At 51.2% G+C, this 19,866-nt stretch overlaps 2 protein-coding genes across 4 annotated transcripts in view; one reads left to right on the top strand and one right to left on the bottom strand.

The window, feature by feature from the left end:
* The window catches only part of scfd1 (sec1 family domain containing 1), a 36,581-nt gene extending 21,360 nt beyond the window's left edge, over positions 1 to 15,221 (bottom strand). Inside the window, exons 1-13 of the mRNA XM_072464259.1 lie at positions 15,142 to 15,221; positions 13,821 to 13,891; positions 13,392 to 13,480; positions 13,144 to 13,234; positions 11,082 to 11,204; positions 10,901 to 10,988; positions 10,650 to 10,739; positions 9,843 to 9,898; positions 9,685 to 9,767; positions 8,899 to 8,998; positions 4,415 to 4,554; positions 2,636 to 2,726; positions 1,630 to 1,703 (exon numbers count right to left, since the gene is read on the bottom strand). Coding sequence (XP_072320360.1) covers positions 1,630 to 1,703; positions 2,636 to 2,726; positions 4,415 to 4,554; positions 8,899 to 8,998; positions 9,685 to 9,767; positions 9,843 to 9,898; positions 10,650 to 10,739; positions 10,901 to 10,988; positions 11,082 to 11,204; positions 13,144 to 13,234; positions 13,392 to 13,480; positions 13,821 to 13,891; positions 15,142 to 15,175 — 1,130 coding nt within the window. The 5' untranslated portion in view covers positions 15,176 to 15,221. The remainder of the gene's footprint in view (positions 1 to 1,629; positions 1,704 to 2,635; positions 2,727 to 4,414; positions 4,555 to 8,898; positions 8,999 to 9,684; positions 9,768 to 9,842; positions 9,899 to 10,649; positions 10,740 to 10,900; positions 10,989 to 11,081; positions 11,205 to 13,143; positions 13,235 to 13,391; positions 13,481 to 13,820; positions 13,892 to 15,141) is intronic.
* Positions 15,222 to 17,324: 2,103 nt separating this feature from the next.
* Positions 17,325 to 19,866, top strand: part of hectd1 (HECT domain containing 1) — a 65,646-nt gene continuing 63,104 nt past the window's right edge. For 2 of the 3 annotated variants that reach the window (XM_072464253.1, XM_072464252.1), the window contains exon 1: positions 17,326 to 17,534. The gene's annotated coding sequence lies outside the window, so the exon portion shown is untranslated. Of the gene's footprint in view, positions 17,535 to 19,866 lie in introns of all 3 variants that reach the window. The other variant, XM_072464251.1, reaches the window with a different exon arrangement.

The following is a 19,866-nucleotide window of genomic DNA, read 5'->3' as shown; positions in this document are numbered from 1 at the left end:
AAACCAAAACATGTCGAAGAGTCTGAAACTAAAACATGTCTCAGGTTTCAGACGACATCCTGAACCAAGAAATGTGATTAAAGTGAAGCTGGAACACGAGGGAAAGTCTCTGAATATGAAGAAGACAACAACCTAAAACCTGTTCCCCCTGTGTTCTCCCTGTGTTCTCCCTGTGTTCTCCCTGTGTTCTCCCCTGTGTTCTCCCTGTGTTCTCCCTGTGTTCTCCCTGTGTTCTCCCTGTGTTCTCCCTGTGTTCTCCCTGTGTTCTCCCCTGTGTTCTCCCTGTGTTCTCCCTGTGTTCTCCCCTGTGTTCTCCCTGTGTTCTCCCCTGTGTTCTCCCTGTGTTCTCCCCTGTGTTCTCCCTGTGTTCTCCCCTGTGTTCTCCCCTGTGTTCTCCCCTGTGTTCTCCCCTGTGTTCTCCCTGTGTTCTCCCCTGTGTTCTCCCCTGTGTTCTCCCCTGTGTTCTCCCCTGTGTTCTCCCCTGTGTTCTCCCTGTGTTCTCCCCTGTGTTTTATCCCCTGTGTTTTATCCCCTGTGTTTTATCCCCTGTGTTCTCCCCTGTGTTCTCCCCTGTGTTCTCCCTGTGTTCTCCCCTGTGTTCTCCCTGTGTTCTCCCTGTGTTCTCCCTGTGTTCTCCCCTGTGTTCTCCCCTGTGTTCTCCCCTGTGTTCTCCCCTGTGTTCTCCCCTGTGTTCTATCCCCTGTGTTCTATCCCCTGTGTTTTATCCCCTGTGTTTTATCCCCTGTGTTCTCCCCTGTGTTCTCCCTGTGTTCTCCCCTGTGTTCTCCCTGTGTTCTCCCCTGTGTTCTCCCCTGTGTTCTCCCTGTGTTCTCCCTGTGTTCTCCCTGTGTTCTCCCCTGTGTTCTCCCCTGTGTTCTCCCCTGTGTTCTCCCCTGTGTTCTCCCTGTGTTCTCCCTGTGTTCTCCCTGTGTTCTCCCTGGTGTTCTCCCCGGTGTTCTCCCCTGTGTTCTCCCCTGTGTTCTCCCCTGTGTTCTCCCCTGTGTTCTCCCCTGTGTTCTCCCCTGTGTTTTATCCCCTGTGTTCTCCCTTGTGTTCTCCCCTGTGTTCTCCCTGTGTTCTCCCTGTGTTCTCCCTGTGTTCTCCCCGGTGTTCTCCCCGGTGTTCTCCCCTGTGTTCTCCCCGGTGTTCTCCCCTGTGTTCTCCCCTGTGTTCTCCCCTGTGTTCTCCCCTGTGTTCTCCCCTGTGTTCTCCCTGTGTTCTCCCTGTGTTATCCCTGTGTTATCCCTGTGTTATCCCCTGTGTTATCCCCTGTGTTCTCCCCTGTGTTCTCCCCTGTGTTCTCCCCTGTGTTCTCCCTGTGTTCTCCCTGTGTTCCCCCTGTGTTCTCCCTGTGTTCTCCCTGTGTTCTCCCCTGTGTTCTCCCTGTGTTCTCCCTGTGTTCTCCCCTGTGTTCTCCCTGTGTTCTCCCTGTGTTCTCCCTGTGTTCTCCCCTGTGTTCTCCCTGTGTTCTCCCCTGTGTTCTCCCTGTGTTCTCCCTGTGTTCTCCCCTGTGTTCTCCCCTGTGTTCTCCCCTGTGTACAGTATAGTAGAAGTATAGTAGAAGTATAGTAGAAGTATAGTAGAAGTATAGTAGAAGTATAGTAGTACAAGTACAGCAGAAGTGCTCACCTCATGGCGGAGGTGAGTTTGGCCGTATTGTCTGATAACATGCTGATGGCTCCTTCATCTTCTCCCTCCAAACCCTGAATCATAGAACCACAGTTACACTCATAGAACCACAGTTACTCTCATAGAACCACAGTTACACTCATAGAACCACAGTTACGCTCATAGAACCACAGTTACGCTCATAGAACCACAGTTACACTCATAGAACCACAGTTACACTCATAGAACCACAGTTACTCTCATAGAACCACAGTTACGCTCATAGAACCACAGTTACACTCATAGAACCACAGTTACACTCATAGAACCACAGTTACTCTCATAGAACCACAGTTACTCTCATAGAACCACAGTTACACTCATAGAACCACAGTTACTCTCATAGAACCACAGTTACTCTCATAGAACCACAGTTACTCTCATAGAACCACAGTTACTCTCATAGAACCACAGTTACTCTCATAGAACCATAGTTACACTCATAGAACCACAGTTACTCTCATAGAACCACAGTTACACTCATAGAACCAGTTACACTCAAAGAACCACAGTTACACTCATAGAACCACAGTTACTCTCATAGAACCATAGTTACACTCATAGAACCAGTTACACTCAAAGAACCACAGTTACACTCATAGAACCACAGTTACTCTGATAGAACCACAGTTACTCTCATAGAACCATAGAACCACAGTTACACTAATAGAACCACAGTTACACTCAAGAGAACCACAGTTACTCATAGAACCACAGTTACATTCATAGAACCACAGTTACTCTTACACTCATAGTACCAGTTACACTCAAGAGAACCACAGTTACTCTTACACTCATAGAACCACAGGTACTCTCATAGAACCACAGTTACACTCATAGAACCACAGTTAGACTCATAGAACCACAGTTACACTCATAGAACCACAGTTACACTCATAGAACCACAGTTACACTCAAGAGAACTATGTAAAGGAACATGTTCTAAGAGAGGACATCCAGGTCTCACCATGATGCTTTTGAGACGTTTCACCTCGTCCTCCTGAGCCCTGTAAGTGTCCAGCTCCTCCTGCACCGCCTCGGCCACCTCCGGGAACGGACTGAGGAGAAACAAGGAGAACATGGACTTCAGCACGTTTAAACATCCAGGAACGGACTGAGGAGAAACAAGGAGAACATGGACTTCAGCACGTTTAAACCTCCGGGAACGGACTGAGGAGAAACAAGGAGAACATGGACTTCAGCATGTTTAAACCTCTGAATGGACTGAGGAGAAACAAGGAGAACATGGACTTCAGCATGTTTAAACCTCTGAACGGACTGAGGAGAAACAAGGAGAACATGGACTTCAGCACGTTTAAACCTCCGGGAACGGACTGAGAAGAAACAAGGAGAACATGGACTTCAGCACGTTTAAACCTCCGGGAACGGACTGAGAAGAAACAAGGAGAACATGGACTTCAGCACGTTTAAACCTCCGGGAACGGACTGAGGAGAAACAAGGAGAACATGGACTTCAGCAGGTTTAAAGTGCTGGTGCTAGTGTCCAGTCTCAGGGTGCTAGTGTCCAGTCTCAGGGTGCTAGTGTCCAGTCTCAAGGTGCTAGTGTACAGTCTCAAGGTGCTAGTGTACAGTCTCAAGGTGCTAGTGTACAGTCTCAAGGTGCTAGTGTACAGTCTCAAGGTGCTAGTGTACAGTCTCAAGGTGCTAGTGTACAGTCTCAGGGTGCTAGTGTACAGTCTCAGGGTGCTAGTGTACAGTCTCAGGGTGCTAGTGTCCAGTCTCAGGGTGCTAGTGTCCAGTCTCAGGGTGCTAGTGTCCAGTCTCAGGGTGCTAGTGTACAGTCTCAGGGTGCTAGTGTACAGTCTCAGGGTGCTAGTGTCCAGTCTCAGGGTGCTAGTGTCCAGTCTCAGGGTGCTAGTGTCCAGTCTCAGGGTGGCTAGTGTCCAGTCTCAGGGTGCTAGTGTCCAGTCTCAGGGTGCTAGTGTCCAGTCTCAGGGTGCTAGTGTCCAGTCTCAGGGTGCTAGTGTCCAGTCTCAGGGTGCTAGTGTCCAGTCTCAGGGTGCTAGTGTACAGTCTCAGGGTGCTAGTGTCCAGTCTCAGGGTGCTAGTGTCCAGTCTCAGGGTGCTAGTGTCCAGTCTCAGGGTGCTAGTGTCCAGTCTCAGGGTGCTAGTGTCCAGTCTCAGGGTGCTAGTGTACAGTCTCAGGGTGCTAGTGTCCAGTCTCAGGGTGCTAGTGTCCAGTCTCAGGGTGCTAGTGTACAGTCTCAGGGTGCTAGTGTCCAGTCTCAGGGTGCTAGTGTCCAGTCTCAGGGTGCTAGTGTCCAGTCTCAGGGTGCTAGTGTCCAGTCTCAGGGTGCTAGTGTCCAGTCTCAGGGTGCTAGTGTCCAGTCTCAGGGTGCTAGTGTCCAGTCTCAGGGTGCTAGTGTACAGTCTCAGGGTGCTAGTGTCCAGTCTCAGGGTGCTAGTGTCCAGTCTCAGGGTGCTAGTGTACAGTCTCAGGGTGCTAGTGTCCAGTCTCAGGGTGCTAGTGTCCAGTCTCAGGGTGCTAGTGTCCTGTCTCAGGGTGCTAGTGTCCAGTCTCAGGGTGCTAGTGTCCTGTCTCCTCAGGGTGGTCAGGAGCTTTCGTGTCTTAACATCTGTGATCTGTATCTCCTCCTGCAGGTTCTGATCACTGGCAGGGTGTGGCTATTGGACCGCCTTCCCTCTGTGTGGACCACGAACCGGGTCCGAACCGGGTCTCAGACCCTGGTTCAGACCCTGGTTCAGACCCTGGTTCAGACCTCACCTGCCCTTGTGCTTCTGCCAGAACCTGTCGGCCGCTGTGAGGTCGTAGGTTTTGCGGTTCTTCTTCTTGGGTCTCGCTCCTGAAGGACTCGGGTCAGGTCCAGAGCTCTCGTCCAGGACCACACGGTTCAGATGGAAGTCCTGGACACAAGGGCCATGTAGAGGTCATACAGAGGTCATACAGGGGTCATACAGGGGATGTGTAGAGGTCATATAGAGGTCATACAGGGGCCATGTAGAGGTCAAACAGGGGTCATACAGAGGTCATACAGGGGTCATACAGGGGATGTGTAGAGGTCATATAGAGGTCATACAGGGGCCATGTAGAGGTCAAACAGAGGTCATACAGGGGTCATACAGGGGTCATACAGGGGTCATACAGGGGATGTATAGAGGTCATACAGAGGTCATACAGGGGACATGTAGAGGTCATATAGAGGTCATACAGGGGACATGTAGAGGTCATACAGAGGTCATACAGAGTTCATACAGAGGTCATACAGGGGTAATACAGGGGTCATACAGGGGATGTGTAGAGGTCATATAGAGGTTATACAGGGGACATGTAGAGGTCATGTAGAGGTCATACAGGGGACATGTAGAGGTCATGTAGAGGTCATAAAGGGGACATGTAGAGGTTATAAAGGGGACATGTAGAGGTCATGTAGAGGTTATAAAGGGGACATGTAGAGGTCATGTAGAGGTTATACAGGGGACATGTAGAGGTCATGTAGAGGTCATACAGGGGACATGTAGAGGTCATACAGGGGACATGTAGAGGTCATGTAAAGGTCATACAGGGGACATGTAGAGGTCATACAGGGGACATGTAGAGGTCATGTAGAGGTCATACAGGGGACATGTAGAGGTCATGTAGAGGTCATACAGGGGACATGTAGAGGTCATGTAAAGGTCATACAGGGGACATGTAGAGGTCATACAGGGGACATGTAGAGGTCATACAGGGGACATGTAGAGGTCATGTAGAGGTCATACAGGGGACATGTAGAGGTCATACAGGGGACATGTAGAGAATATTTTCACCTTTATTTGGTCAAAAAGTGTAGAGGGGACATGTAGAGGTCATAAAGGGGACATGTAGAGGTCATGTAGAGGTTATACAGGGGACATGTAGAGGTCATAAAGGGGACATGTAGAGGTCATGTAGAGGTTATACAGGGGACATGTAGAGGTCATGTAGAGGTCATAAAGGGGACATGTAGAGGTCATGTAGAGGTTATACAGGGGACATGTAGAGGTCATGTAGAGGTCATACAGGGGACATGTAGGGGACATGTAGAGGTTATACAGGGGACATGTAGAGGTCATGTAGAGGTTATACAGGGGACATGTAGAGGTCATGAAGAGGTCATACAGGGGACATGTAGGGGACATGTAGAGGTCATGTAGAGGTCATACAGGGGACATGTAGGGGACATGTAGAGGTTATACAGGGGACATGTAGAGGTCATGTAGAGGTCATACAGGGGACATGTAGGGGACATGTAGAGGTCATGTAGAGGTCATACAGGGGACATGTAGGGGACATGTAGAGGTCATGTAGAGGTCATACAGGGGACATGTAGAGGTCATACAGGGGACATGTAGAGAATATTTTCACCTTTATTTGGTCAAAAAGTGTAAAAAGTCTCAGTGGAAATAATGGTTTGACGTCAAGCACTGAAATCATGGTTAGTTCCATCTCTAAAGGTTCTAAACTCGACTCCTGCTGGGATGAGGAGTGAAACAGGTCTTCTGACGGGATGAACGCCGGTGCTTAACCACACACGCCTCCAAATATGACTTTATTTTCTGCTTTCTTTGGCTCCGAGCGTTCTCTCTTCCCAGGCCCTGTGTTTGGGCTTGGGTCGCCATGGCGTTCTCTCTGCCCAGGCCCTGTGTTTGGGCTTGGGTCGCCATGGCATTCTCTCTACCCAGGCCCTGTGTTTGGGCTTGGGTCGCCATGGCGTTCTCTCTGCCCAGGCCCTGTGTTTGGGCTTGGGTCGCCATGGCATTCTCTCTACCCAGGCCCTGTGTTTGGGGTTGGGTCGCCATGGCGTTCTCTCTGCCCAGGCCCTGTGTTTGGGCTTGGGTCGCCATGGCATTCTCTCTACCCAGGCCCTGTGTTTGGGCTTGGGTCGCCATGGCGTTCTCTCTACCCAGGCCCTGTGTTTGGGCTTGGGTCGCCATGGCGTTCTCTCTACCCAGGCCCTGTGTTTGGGCTTGGGTCGCCATGGCGTTCTCTCTGTCCAGGCCCTGTGTTTGGGCTTGGGTCGCCATGGCGTTCTCTCTGTCCAGGCCCTGTGTTTGGGCTTGGGTCGCCATGGCGTTCTCTCTGCCCAGGCCCTGTGTTTGGGCTTGGGTCGCCATGGCATTCTCTCTACCCAGGCCCTGTGTTTGGGGTTGGGTCGCCATGGCGTTCTCTCTACCCAGGCCCTGTGTTTGGGCTTGGGTCGCCATGGCGTTCTCTCTACCCAGGCCCTGTGTTTGGGCTTGGTCGCCATGGCGTTCTCTCTGTCCAGGCCCTGTGTTTGGGGTTGGGTCGCCATGGCGTTCTCTCTGTCCAGGCCCTGTGTTTGGGCTTGGGTCGCCATGGCGTTCTCTCTGTCCAGGCCCTGTGTTTGGGGTTGGGTCGCCATGGCGTTCTCTCTGTCCAGGCCCTGTGTTTGGGCTTGGGTCGCCATGGCGTTCTCTCTGCCCAGGCCCTGTGTTTGGGCTTGGGTCGCCATGGCATTCTCTCTACCCAGGCCCTGTGTTTGGGGTTGGGTCGCCATGGCGTTCTCTCTACCCAGGCCCTGTGTTTGGGCTTGGGTCGCCATGGCGTTCTCTCTACCCAGGCCCTGTGTTTGGGCTTGGGTCGCCATGGCGTTCTCTCTGTCCAGGCCCTGTGTTTGGGGTTGGGTCGCCATGGCGTTCTCTCTGTCCAGGCCCTGTGTTTGGGGTTGGGTCGCCATGGCGTTCTCTCTGTCCAGGCCCTGTGTTTGGGCTTGGGTCGCCATGGCGTTCTCTCTGTCCAGGCCCTGTGTTTGGGGTTGGGTCGCCATGGCGTTCTCTCTGTCCAGGCCCTGTGTTTGGGCTTGGGTCGCCATGGCGTTCTCTCTGCCCAGGCCCTGTGTTTGGGGTTGGGTCGCCATGGCGTTCTCTCTGCCCAGGCCCTGTGTTTGGGCTTGGGTCGCCATGGCGTTCTCTCTACCCAGGCCCTGTGTTTGGGCTTGGGTCGCCATGGCGTTCTCTCTACCCAGGCCCTGTGTTTGGGCTTGGGTCGCCATGGCGTTCTCTCTGTCCAGGCCCTGTGTTTGGGGTTGGGTCGCCATGGCGTTCTCTCTGTCCAGGCCCTGTGTTTGGGCTTGGGTCGCCATGGCGTTCTCTCTGTCCAGGCCCTGTGTTTGGGGTTGGGTCGCCATGGCGTTCTCTCTGTCCAGGCCCTGTGTTTGGGCTTGGGTCGCCATGGCGTTCTCTCTGCCCAGGCCCTGTGTTTGGGGTTGGGTCGCCATGGCGTTCTCTCTACCCAGGCCCTGTGTTTGGGCTTGGGTCGCCATGGCGTTCTCTCTGTCCAGGCCCCGTGTTTGGGGTTGGGTCGCCATGGCGTTCTCTCTGTCCAGGCCCCGTGTTTGGGCTTGGGTCGCCATGGCGTTCTCTCTGTCCAGGCCCTGTGTTTGGGGTTGGGTCGCCATGGCGTTCTCTCTGTCCAGGCCCTGTGTTTGGGCTTGGGTCGCCATGGCGTTCTCTCTGCCCAGGCCCTGTGTTTGGGCTTCAGTTGCTATGGTTCATCGCTCTGGAGGAATGCCCCGGGTTTGACACGTCGCCTCCTCCACTTCCCTTTCCTGGCACAAAAGGCACAGAATATGAGTGAAGAATAAAGAGCTGGAGCTGGAGGTGAGCGATTATGTAACGCTGAAAACACTCCCACCAAAGACACCCTGAGGAGAAAAACACTCACTGTCACCGGCGAAATACGGTCGGGAAAGTTATTTAAGGTGAAGCCAAAGTCCCAACTGTTCAACTGCAGATGATGTTTCGGTGCTGGAACCACAGAGCTCCTCACAATGCAATACTAGCGAGAGTTTTTAAATATATTGCATGATATTCTGCAGTTTAGAGCGAGGGGCATCAGCCCGACCGGGCAGTTTAGACCGAGGGGCACCAGCCCGACCGGGCAGTTTAGACCGAGGGGCACCAGCCCGACCGGGCAGTTTAGACCGAGGGGCACCAGCCCGACTGGGCAGTTTAGACCGAGGGGCAGTTTAGACCGAGGGGCACCAGCCCGACCGGGCAGTTTAGACCGAGGGGCACCAGCCCGACCGGGCAGTTTAGACCGAGGGGCACCAGCCCGACCGGGCAGTTTAGAGCGAGGGGCACCAGACATCAGACACATTGAGAAACTGACATTCCGACTTAATTTGGAAATGGAAACATTTGACAGACTTTGGACCAAATGGGACTTTTACGTTATATTAGATTAATACAAATATAAAGTTCTCTTACCAGGACGTCGTGCACCAGCGCCTGATAGGTCCATGTGTGGTGAAGGGGCGTGGCCATGTCCAGGTTACGGTCGACCAGCACAAACAGCGGCCTCTGGAAACTAACGAGACAAAGTCCAAAACCAGAATGTTTCAAGTAAAAATGCATTTTTTTTTAACTTACAGAAAACGTCGTGTCGCGCGTTGCGTGTGTCGCGTTGCGTGTTTCGCGTGTGTCGCGTCGCGTGTGTCGCGTCGCGTGTGTCGCGTTGCGTGTGTCGCGTCGCGTGTGTCGCGTCGCGTGTGTCGCACGCCGTGCGCGTCGCGTGTGTCGCGCGTGTGACGCGTGTCGCGCCGCGTGTCGCACCGCGTCGTGTGCGTCGTGTCGCGCGTCGTGTCTCGCGTCGTGTGCGTCGTCGCGCATCGTGTCGCGCGTCGTGTCGCGCATCGTGTCGCGTGTCGCGCGTCGTGTGCGTCGTGTCGTGCGTCGTGTCGCGCGTCGTGTCGCGCGTCGTGTCGCGTCGCGTGTGTCGCGTCGCGTGTGTCGCGTCGCGTGTGTCGCGTCGCGTGTGTCGCGTCGCGTGTGTCGCACGCCGTGCGCGTCGCGTGTGTCGCGCGTGTGACGCGTGTCGCGCCGCGTGTCGCACCGCGTCGTGTGCGTCGTGTCGCGCGTCGTGTCTCGCGTCGTGTGCGTCGTCGCGCATCGTGTCGCGCGTCGTGTCGCGCATCGTGTCGCGTGTCGCGCGTCGTGTGCGTCGTGTCGCGCGTCGTGTCGCGCGTCGTGTCGCGTCGTGTGAGTGCGTAGTACCTGAACTGTCCTGTCATGTTGTCGGTGGTGAAGAGGCTGTTTCTTGCATCTCGGAGGTTTTCTCGAAGTTTCTTGTCCAATTTCTGAAACAAAACAAGAAATAGAAGTGTGACCAGAGTTTGAGACGTTTAAGACGATAGAAAACCTGATGGACTCACCTCAGCCACCATCTCAGCTGCGTTTCCTCTGGGACAGCGGATTATAGGGACTGCACCTGAGACAAAAGAGACAGGTCTAAAGCGGGTCTAAAGCGGGTCTAAAGCGGGTCTAAAGCGGGTCTAAAGCGGGACTAAAGCGGGTCTAAAGCGGGTCTAAAGCGGGTCTAAAGCGGGTCTAAAGCGGGTCTAAAGCGGGTCTAAAGCGGGTCTAAAGCGGGTCTAAAGCGGGTCTAAAGCGGGACTAAAGCGGGTCTAAAGCGGGTCTAAAGCAAGTCTAAAGCGGGTCTAAAGCGGGTCTAAAGCGGGTCTAAAGCGGGTCTAAAGCGGGTCTAAAGCGGGTCTAAAGCGGGTCTAAAGCAAGTCTAAAGCGGGTCTAAAGCGGGTCTAAAGCGGGTCTAAAGCGGGTCTAAAGCGGGTCTAAAGCGGGACTAAAGCGGGTCTAAAGCGGGTCTAAAGCGGGTCTAAAGCGGGTCTAAAGCGGGTCTAAATCGGGTCTAAAGCGGGTCTAAAGCGGGTCTAAAGCGGGACTAAAGCGGGTCTAAAGCGGGTCTAAAGCGGGTCTAAAGCGGGTCTAAAGCGGGTCTAAAGCGGGTCTAAAGCGGGTCTAAAGCGGGTCTAAAGCGGGTCTAAAGCGGGTCTAAAGCGGGTCTAAAGCGGGTCTAAAGCGGGTCTAAAGCGGGTCTAAAGCGGGTCTAAAGCAGGTCTAAAGCAGGTCTAAAGCGGGTCTAAAGCGGGTCTAAAGCAGGTCTAAAGCGGGTCTAAAGCGGGTCTAAAGCAGGTCTAAAGCGGGCTTAAACCAGGACTGACCTAACGTGACGAAGAAGCAGAAGAGACTGTCCACGATGGTGTCCATGATGGCTTCCATGTCTGTGTCCTGGAGGTCGGCTCGGTTTATGGCTGAACAGTGTAAATAAAACACATTAATAACACGATTATTACAAGACAATAATAAGCTCAAACTCCTGACCGACACCTCAGAGACGAGAACAAGCAGAATGAGACAAGTCTACAATATAATGTGTCAAGAGGATTTGTGACATTAGAGTTGTTGGTTTCACCGTGATACGAGATGAGCTCTTTGTTCTGGTGACACAGAACGAACATGTCGTCCTCCAACGTGATGAAGTTTAGATACTGGTCATAAACCTGGAAACACATTTACACACGTTCAGATCTAGACATGCGCAGAGGTCAGAGGTCACGAGGACAGAGGTCACAAGGTCAGGCTGGCGTCCGCACCTTGTTGACCTGAGCCACGGCGTTGGAGGACAGAGCGGCGCTGGCGATGTCCTCCAGTTTACTGCGGCTGATGGCCGAGATGAAGTTCAGGAAGTACGTCTCATACAGCTGACTACGGAGGTCCTGAAGACACACACCAGAAGAGCATCTGTACCAGGTCCAAACCAGGACTAAACCAGGACTAAACCAGGACTAAACCAGGACTAAACCAGGACTAAACCAGGCCTGAACCAGGCCTGAACCAGGACTAAACCAGGACTAAACCAGGACTAAACCAGGACTAAACCAGGACTGAACCAGGCCTAAACCAGGACTAAACCAGGACTAAACCAGGACTGAACCAGGACTAAACCAGGCCTGAACCAGGACTGAACCAGGCCTAAACCAGGACTAAACCAGGACTAAACCAGGACTGAACCAGGCCTGAACCAGGACTAAACCAGGACTAAACCAGGACTAAACCAGGACTAAACCAGGACTGAACCAGGCCTGAACCAGAACTAAACCAGGACTAAACCAGGACTAAACCAGGACTAAACCAGGACTGAACCAGGCCTGAACCAGGACTAAACCAGGACTAAACCAGGACTAAACCAGGACTAAACCAGGCCTGAACCAGGACTAAACCAGGACTAAACCAGGACTAAACCAGGATTAAACCAGGACTAAACCAGGCCTGAACCAGGACTAAACCAGGACTAAACCAGGCCTAAACCAGGACTAAACCAGGACTAAACCAGGACTAAACCAGGACTAAACCAGGACTAAACCAGGATTAAAACAGGACTAAACCAGGCCTGAACTAGGACTAAAACAGGACTAAACCAGGACTAAACCAGGCCTGAACTAGGACTAAACCAGGACTAAACCAGGCCTGAACCAGGACTAAACCAGGACTAAACCAGGACTAAACCAGGACTAAACCAGGATTAAACCAGGACTAAACCAGGCCTGAACTAGGACTAAACCAGGACTAAACCAGGACAAAACCAGGACTAAACCAGGTCTAAACCAGCACTAAACCAGGACTAAACCAGGACAAAACCAGGACTAAACCAGGACTAAACCAGGACTAAACCAGGTCTAAACCAGGACTAAACCAGGACTAAACCAGGACTAAACCAGGACTAAACCAGGTCTAAACCAGGACTAAACCAGGACTAAACCAGGCCTGAACCAGGCCTGAACCAGGACTAAACCAGGACTAAACCAGGACTAAACCAGGACTAAACCAGGACTAAACCAGGACTAAACCAGGCCTGAACCAGGCCTGAACCAGGACGAAACCAGGACTAAACCAGGACTAAACCAGGATTAAACCAGGCCTGAACCAGGACTAAACCAGGACTAAACCAGGTCTAAACCAGATCTAAACCAGGACTAAACCAGGTCTAAACCAGGACTAAACCAGGTCTAAACCAGGCCTGAACTAGGACTAAACCAGGCCTGAACCAGGACTAAACCAGGACTAAACCAGGACTAAACCAGGACTAAACCAGGCCTGAACTAGGACTAAACCAGGCCTGAACTAGGACTAAACCAGGACTAAACCAGGACTAAACCAGGCCTAAACCAGGCCTGAACCAGGACTAAACCAGGCCTGAACCAGGACTAAACCAGGCCTGAACTAGGACTAAACCAGGACTAAACCAGGACTAAACCAGGACTAAACCAGGATTAAACCAGGATTAAACCAGGCCTGAACTAGGACTAAACCAGGACTAAACCAGGACAAAACCAGGACTAAACCAGGTCTAAACCAGCACTAAACCAGGACTAAACCAGGACAAAACCAGGACAAAACCAGGACTAAACCAGGACTAAACCAGGACTAAACCAGGACTAAACCAGGACTAAACCAGGACTAAACCAGGACTGAACCAGGACTAAACCAGGACTAAACCAGAACTTAGCTATTTTAATTTAAAATGTTGAAATAAAACAAATTCTTCTGCACAATTGCATAAACATTTCTTCAAGCAGCTTTATATTCCTGTGGCGCCCCCTGTTGGACAGTCTGTGCCTGTGGTCAGTGTGTGCGGTCACTTGAGTCTGTTTGTACCTGACAGATGCGGTCGATGTTTTCCTCCGTCGGCATCACAAAGTAAACGGCCGGAACGTCTGGAATGGGATCTCTGTCCGAGTGCAGCAGACTGAGCCCAGAAGGTCCAGCAGGTCCAGAAGGTCCAGCAGGTCCAGAAGGTCCAGAAGGTCCAGCAGGTCCAGAATGACCGAGCGATTGGACAAGGGTTAGGGTTAGAAGACAAGTCACTCCTACATTCATTCACTTCATGAGGAGGGGTCACTCACAGGTGGAGGGTGATGCCCATGTCCCGCAGCTCTTTGACCGACAGCAGAGGAGAGATGATGTCCTGCCCAAAGCGGTCGTAGATCAACACCTGGACACCAGGGGGCAGCAAAACATCACAACACTGGACACCAGGGGGCAGCAAAACATCACAACACTGGACACCAGGGGGCAGCAAAACATCACAACACTGGACACCAGGGGGCAGCAAAACATCACAACACTGGACACCAGGGGGCAGCAAAACATCACAACACTGGACACCAGGGGGCAGCAAAACATCACAACACTGGACACCAGGGGGCAGCAAAACATCACAACACTGGACACCAGGGGGCAGCAAAACATCACAACACTGGACACCAGGGGGCTAATGCATTTATACACGCTCTGGGTCAGGGGTCAGGGGTCAAGGGTCAGGAGGGTCTTACCTTCCACACAGGCTCGGACAGAGAGTTGTTCAGAGGAGGAGAGTTGAAGTTCAGCATCCGCTTAAGAGCAGCTGAAACACACAAGACACAAGAGCTTTAGTGAGAACGTTCAGGAGGAGGAGAACGTCCAGGAGCGGGAGAACGTCCAGCGGGAGAACGTCCAGGAGCAGGAGAACGTCCAGGAGCGGGAGAACGTCCAGGAGCAGGAGAACGTCCAGCGGGAGAACGTCCAGGAGCAGGAGAACGTCCAGGAGCAGGAGAACGTCTCATATTGCCTTGTCACAACATTGCTTGTCCAGTCTGCTCCGGGAGGTCCACTTCGGGTCAGAAATATTTGCCAAATGCTTGTTGTCTAACCCGAACTGTATGAAATTATACAAGAGAAAACACATGCTGACCACAGGCCAGCACTGACCACAGGCCAGCACTGACACTGACCACAGGCCAGCACTGACACTGACCACAGGCCAGCACTGACACTGACCACAGGCCAGCACTGACACTGACCACAGCACTGACACTGACCACAGGCCAGCACTGACCACAGGCCAGCACTGACACTGACCACAGGCCAGCACTGACACTGACCACAGCACTGACACTGACCACAGGCCAGCACTGAACACAGGCCAGCACTGACCACAGGGCAGCACTGACCACAGGCCAGCACTGACACTGACCACAGCACTGACACTGACCACAGGCCAGCACTGACCACAGGCCAGCACTGACCACAGGGCAGCACTGACACTGACCACAGGCCAGCACTGACCACAGGCCAGCACTGACACTGACCACAGGCCAGCACTGACCACAGGGCAGCATTGACACTGACCACAGGGCAGCATTGACACTGACCACAGGCCAGCACTGACACTGACCACAGGCCAGCACTGACACTGACCACAGGCCAGCACTGACACTGACCACAGGCCAGCACTGACCACAGCTTTATGGCTGAAGTGACACTTTTGCCTTATATTTGATATTAAAAGCTGAAAGTATTGCTCTGGTTTCTGAAGCATGTGTCCAGCTGAACTGACCCGCAGCAGCATCTTTCCTGTTGGTCAGTGTTTAATGATAAACAAACTCATAAACTCAATATAAATAACACTTAAAATGATAAAAGCTCTTTCAGTTTCAGGAGCCGCTTCTTCTGTAGCATCACGTTTAGTTTCGGTGCTTTTAGCTCTTATTTCCGTGACAGTCCGGTTAAAGTCGGCCCCGTAGCACCGGCTGGGCCCGTGGCCCCGGGGCCCGGCACCGGCAGCAGCCCCGGGCCCCAGGGGCCTCCAAAGTGACATAAACGGTGTTTACTCACCGGTCTGCTTCTCCCGGGCGGACGTGGCCGCCATAGTGGATGTTGTGTGTGACGCTGATGACGTGGCGCTGATCACGTGACGCAGATGACGCAGAAATGATGACGTGGCGCTGATCACGTGACAATGCGTCCGCACGAAGAGAACGTGTGACGTAAGATATAAACGACGAGGAAAGAAAAAGAATAAAGTCTAAGAATAAAGTCTAAGAATAAAGTCTAAGACGTAAAACTTCAGTAGGGGGCGGTAATGTTACACTTGGATAAGATAAGATAAGCCTTTATTGTCCACACATGGGGAAATTTCATTGTTGCAACACAGGTTGATCCAGAGGAAAATCCCTAAAACAACAAAGAAAAAGAAGAAGAGTTTTAGCAGCTTTTAACTAGTATATTTCAATATTTGGATCGATATACGACACTCTCTGTCATGAAAATGAGACACTTTATTATGAAGGTTATTTTGTGTTTTTATTACGATTCGTATTTTATTTTATCCTACATTTATTTTATTGAAATGTGGTTCAAGTGTTTCATTGTTAAATATATATATATAATAAGGGCAGCACATGACAGAAGTATATATGATAACACCAACTAAGAAAATAACACACACAAAAATTGTTGCATTATTGAGGTTTTTTTATATTTAAGAGTTGCATTAATCCTATTTATGTCTAAATATTCTCTACTTTTTACAGTGTAGAGACTGAAGACATCAAATAAGAAGCAGATGTTTTGAATTCTGTCGCAAAGAAAACATTTTAAATATTACATTATTTCACACTTTTGTTTGGGGCTTTACAGCCTGTGATTTGTCTTCAGAGACAAACATGATGTCATCAAATATAAAAGTGTGTATATAATGTAAGTTATATAGAATATCATATATTTCTATATGGCACTGGAAGAAGAACTTTTAGGACTACGACAAAGTCTAAGGAATAAAGTCTGGCGGTAATGCAACACTCGGATGTCAACCGCCATAAAACAACAACAACAACAACAATATCATATTTATATATTATATAATATATATAATAGATTTATATATGATATCATACATTTACATATTATATCATATATTTACATATGATATGATATATTTATATATCATATAAGATAAGATATTCCTTTATTGTCCCACATGGGGAAATTTCATTGTTGCAACGCAGGTAGATACAGAGGTAGATCCAGAAGAACAGATCACTTATAGGAAGTCTGAAAAACACTTTCAGTAGAAGATCTCCTATAAATAAAAAATAAAATAAAAAAATAAATATATATATATATATATATATATACACATACATATATATTACATGATATCATATATAAATATATGATATAATATATGTAAATATATGATATCATATATGTATGTATGTAATATATAATATCATAAATACATCATATATACATACATAAGATAATCCTTCATTGTCCACACATGGGGAAATTCCATTGATATGACATCATATATGTAATATATATATTATAATATTATGTATATATGATATCATATATTACATATGTCCAGCTCCGTCCTGGGCTGTCCTCTGGACTCGGTGCAGGAGGTGGGGGACAGGAGGGTCCTGGCTAGATTCACATCTATGCTGGACCATGAGTGTCACCCCCTGCAGGACACTCTGTCCCCTGCAGGACACTCTGTCCCCTGCAGGACACTCTCTCCGCTCTGGAGAGCAGCTTCAGTGACAGACTGATCCACCCTCGCTGTGTGAAGGAAAGGTTCCGTAGGTCTTTCCTTCCTGCTGCTGTCAGACTTTATAACAAAAACTGTTAGTACTGAACACTCACAATACTGACCTAACCTAATACTGATGTGCAATTCTGTCGTATGTGCAATTACTGTGAAATTCATGTGCAATCTATGTGCTGTCGTGACACATATTCATGTGCAATTACTGTCGGGATCACATGCAATGGTATTTATTTATTTATTTGTCTATGGGAGTTTTTATTTATTTATAGGAGATCTTCTACTGAAAGTGTTTTTCAGACTTCCTATAAGTGATCTGTTCTTCTGGATCTACCTCTGTATCTACCTGCGTTGCAACAATGAAATTTCCCCATGTGGGACAATAAAGGAATATCTTATCTTATCTTATCTTATATAATATAAAGTATGAGCTCGAGTTCCTAAAGTTTCCCCCGTGTGCGCATGCGCAGTCGGGCCGCTCGCTTCCATTTCGCTGTTGTGTTGATGGCGGCTCCGTCCACTCTGACCTTTTCCAACCCGCACTCACCCAACGGGAACGGCCTGCTCTGAGCCCGGACCCCGGACACATACAGCCCGCTGTCCCCTTCACGCGGACCGAGACACTGCCGCCCGTGTCCCGCTCCTGCTGCCCGGGCCTCGGCACGAACACAATCCGGTGAGTAATCTGCCCGAGACCCCCGGTGGTCCGCCGGGGCTTCTCGTGGTGCGTGGCCGAGGAAACGACACGGCCTCCCGGATCACGCGGAACTCGAGCACCGCTGATCGCTCTTTTCCTCGGAGGCCGCAGGTTTGGTTTGCTTCTAACGCTGCAAATGCACTTTCTCCAGCCGCGCGGCTCTTCACGGCTCTTCACGGCTCTTCACGGCTCTTCACGGCTCTTCACGGCTCTTCACACGAGTCACGAATATAAAGTCAAATGTGTGAATTTACGGACGTTTACGTGAGCTGGCCGTGTGAGTCTCCGTCTGCTAGCCGTCTACCGTTAGCAGCAACTTTAAAGCCCCTCTTAATGTCGACTTAAGGCCAATAACAGGCGCAAACGCAGTGACAATCATGTTATTGTGGTTTTGAATATTGTGTTTGGTGATATTTGAATGAATTATAACGTGTGAAAAGAGGCTGTCAGCGCTGTTTGTGTGCTGCGGCTCGTTAGCATGATGCTATCTCAGAGCTATCGCACTGTTGTCGGCGTAACTCTGCTGTGAACCCGCAGCACAGCGCCCCGGGGCGACCTGTCCCCCCGGCCTGTCCCCCCGGCCTGTCCCCCCGGCCTGTGTACTCTCTATGTTCTCAGGAGGCTCTATGTTCTCAGGAGGCTCTATGTTCTCAGGAGGCTCTATGTTCTCAGGAGGCTCTATGTTCTCAGGAGGCTCTATGTTCTCAGGAGGCTCTATGTTCTCAGGAGGCTCTATGTTCTCAGGAGGCTCTATGTTCTCAGGAGGCTGATCCTGGTTTGATTCTAGTTCTCACTGGAACATTTTGCAAAGCGACATTATTTCTCACAAACATCCATCAGTAATTATTTTACTGCATTCAATGTGTTTGATATTTTGTGCACCTCAAAATGTTGTTAAAGCGGCTTCAGAAGTGCCTTGGAGCGGCTTTAGAAGTGCTTTGGAGCGGGTTCAGAAGTGCCTTGGAGCGGCTGTAGAAGTGCCTTGGAGCGGCTGTAGAAGTGCCTTGGAGCGGCTGTAGAAGGGCCTTGGAGCGGCTTTAGAAGGGCCTTGGAGCGGCTTCAGAAGGGCCTTGGAGCGGCTTCAGAAGGGCCTTGGAGCGGCTTCAGAAGGGCCTTGGAGCGGCTTCAGAAGGGCCTTGGAGCGGCTTCAGAAGGGCCTTGGAGCGGCTTCAGAAGGGCCTTGGAGCGGCTTCAGAAGGGCCTTGGAGCGGCTTCAGAAGGGCCTTGGAGCGGCTTCAGAAGGGCCTTGGAGCGGCTTCAGAAGGGCCTTGGAGCGGCTTCAGAAGGGCCTTGGAGCGGCTTCAGAAGTGCCTTGGAGCGGCTTCAGAAGTGCCTTGGAGCGGCTTCAGAAGGGCCTTGGAGCGGCTTCAGAAGGGCCTCGGAGCGGCTTTAAGCCTCGTACAAACCGCTGCGGCCGAATCGCGCCCGACGCAGAATTTGAGCGCGTGAACATTAGAAAGACAAACGGACCGGACTAAATACACTCAGCAGCAGACGTGCGTCTGAGTCGTCCTGCACGTGCTCAGTGGAGGAGAGTCGTCCTGCACGTGCTCAGTGGAGGAGAGTCGTCCTGCACGTGCTCAGTGGAGGAGAGTCGTCCTGCACGTGCTCAGTGGAGGAGAGTCGTCCTGCACGTGCTCAGTGGAGGAGAGTCGTCCTGCACGTGCTCAGTGGAGGAGAGTCGTCCTGCACGTGCTCAGTGGAGGAGAGTCGTCCTGCACGTGCTCAGTGGAGGAGAGTCGTCCTGCACGTGCTCAGTGGAGGAGAGTCGTCCTGCACGTGCTCAGTGGAGGAGAGTCGTCCTGCACGTGCTCAGTGGAGGAGAGTCGTCCTGCACGTGCTCAGTGGAGGAGAGTCGTCCTGCACGTGCTCAGTGGAGGAGAGTCGTCCTGCACGTGCTCAGTGGAGGAGAGTCGTCCTGCACGTGCTCAGTGGAGGAGAGTCGTCCTGCACGTGCTCAGTGGAGGAGAGTCGTCCTGCACGTGCTCAGTGGAGGAGAGTCGTCCTGCACGTGCTCAGTGGAGGAGAGTCGTCCTGCACGTGCTCAGTGGAGGAGAGTCGTCCTGCACGTGCTCAGTGGAGGAGAGTCGTCCTGCACGTGCTCAGTGGAGGAGTTGTGCTGTGTTGCTTTTCTCGTGGTGTAAATGGAGTTTAATGTTGGATCATGGCTTTGGTTTATTAACTTTACAAAGTCCATAAGTGGAGGTGATGGGCCCCTGATGGGCCCCGGGGCCCGTCTGGGACCTGCAGATACTTCAGAGCTGAGCAGTTTAGTCAATATCATTATTTGCTCCAAGAGCTGCGTCTTAAG

This window comes from Eucyclogobius newberryi, unplaced genomic scaffold, assembly GCF_026437365.1.
Source record: "Eucyclogobius newberryi isolate DKJ021-1_F unplaced genomic scaffold, fEucNew1.0.hap1 SCAF_42, whole genome shotgun sequence".
Taxonomy (NCBI): Eukaryota; Metazoa; Chordata; class Actinopteri; order Gobiiformes; family Gobiidae; genus Eucyclogobius; species Eucyclogobius newberryi.
The sequence above is the reverse complement of the archived record's forward strand: the minus strand, read 5'-3'. Positions and strand labels throughout refer to the sequence as shown.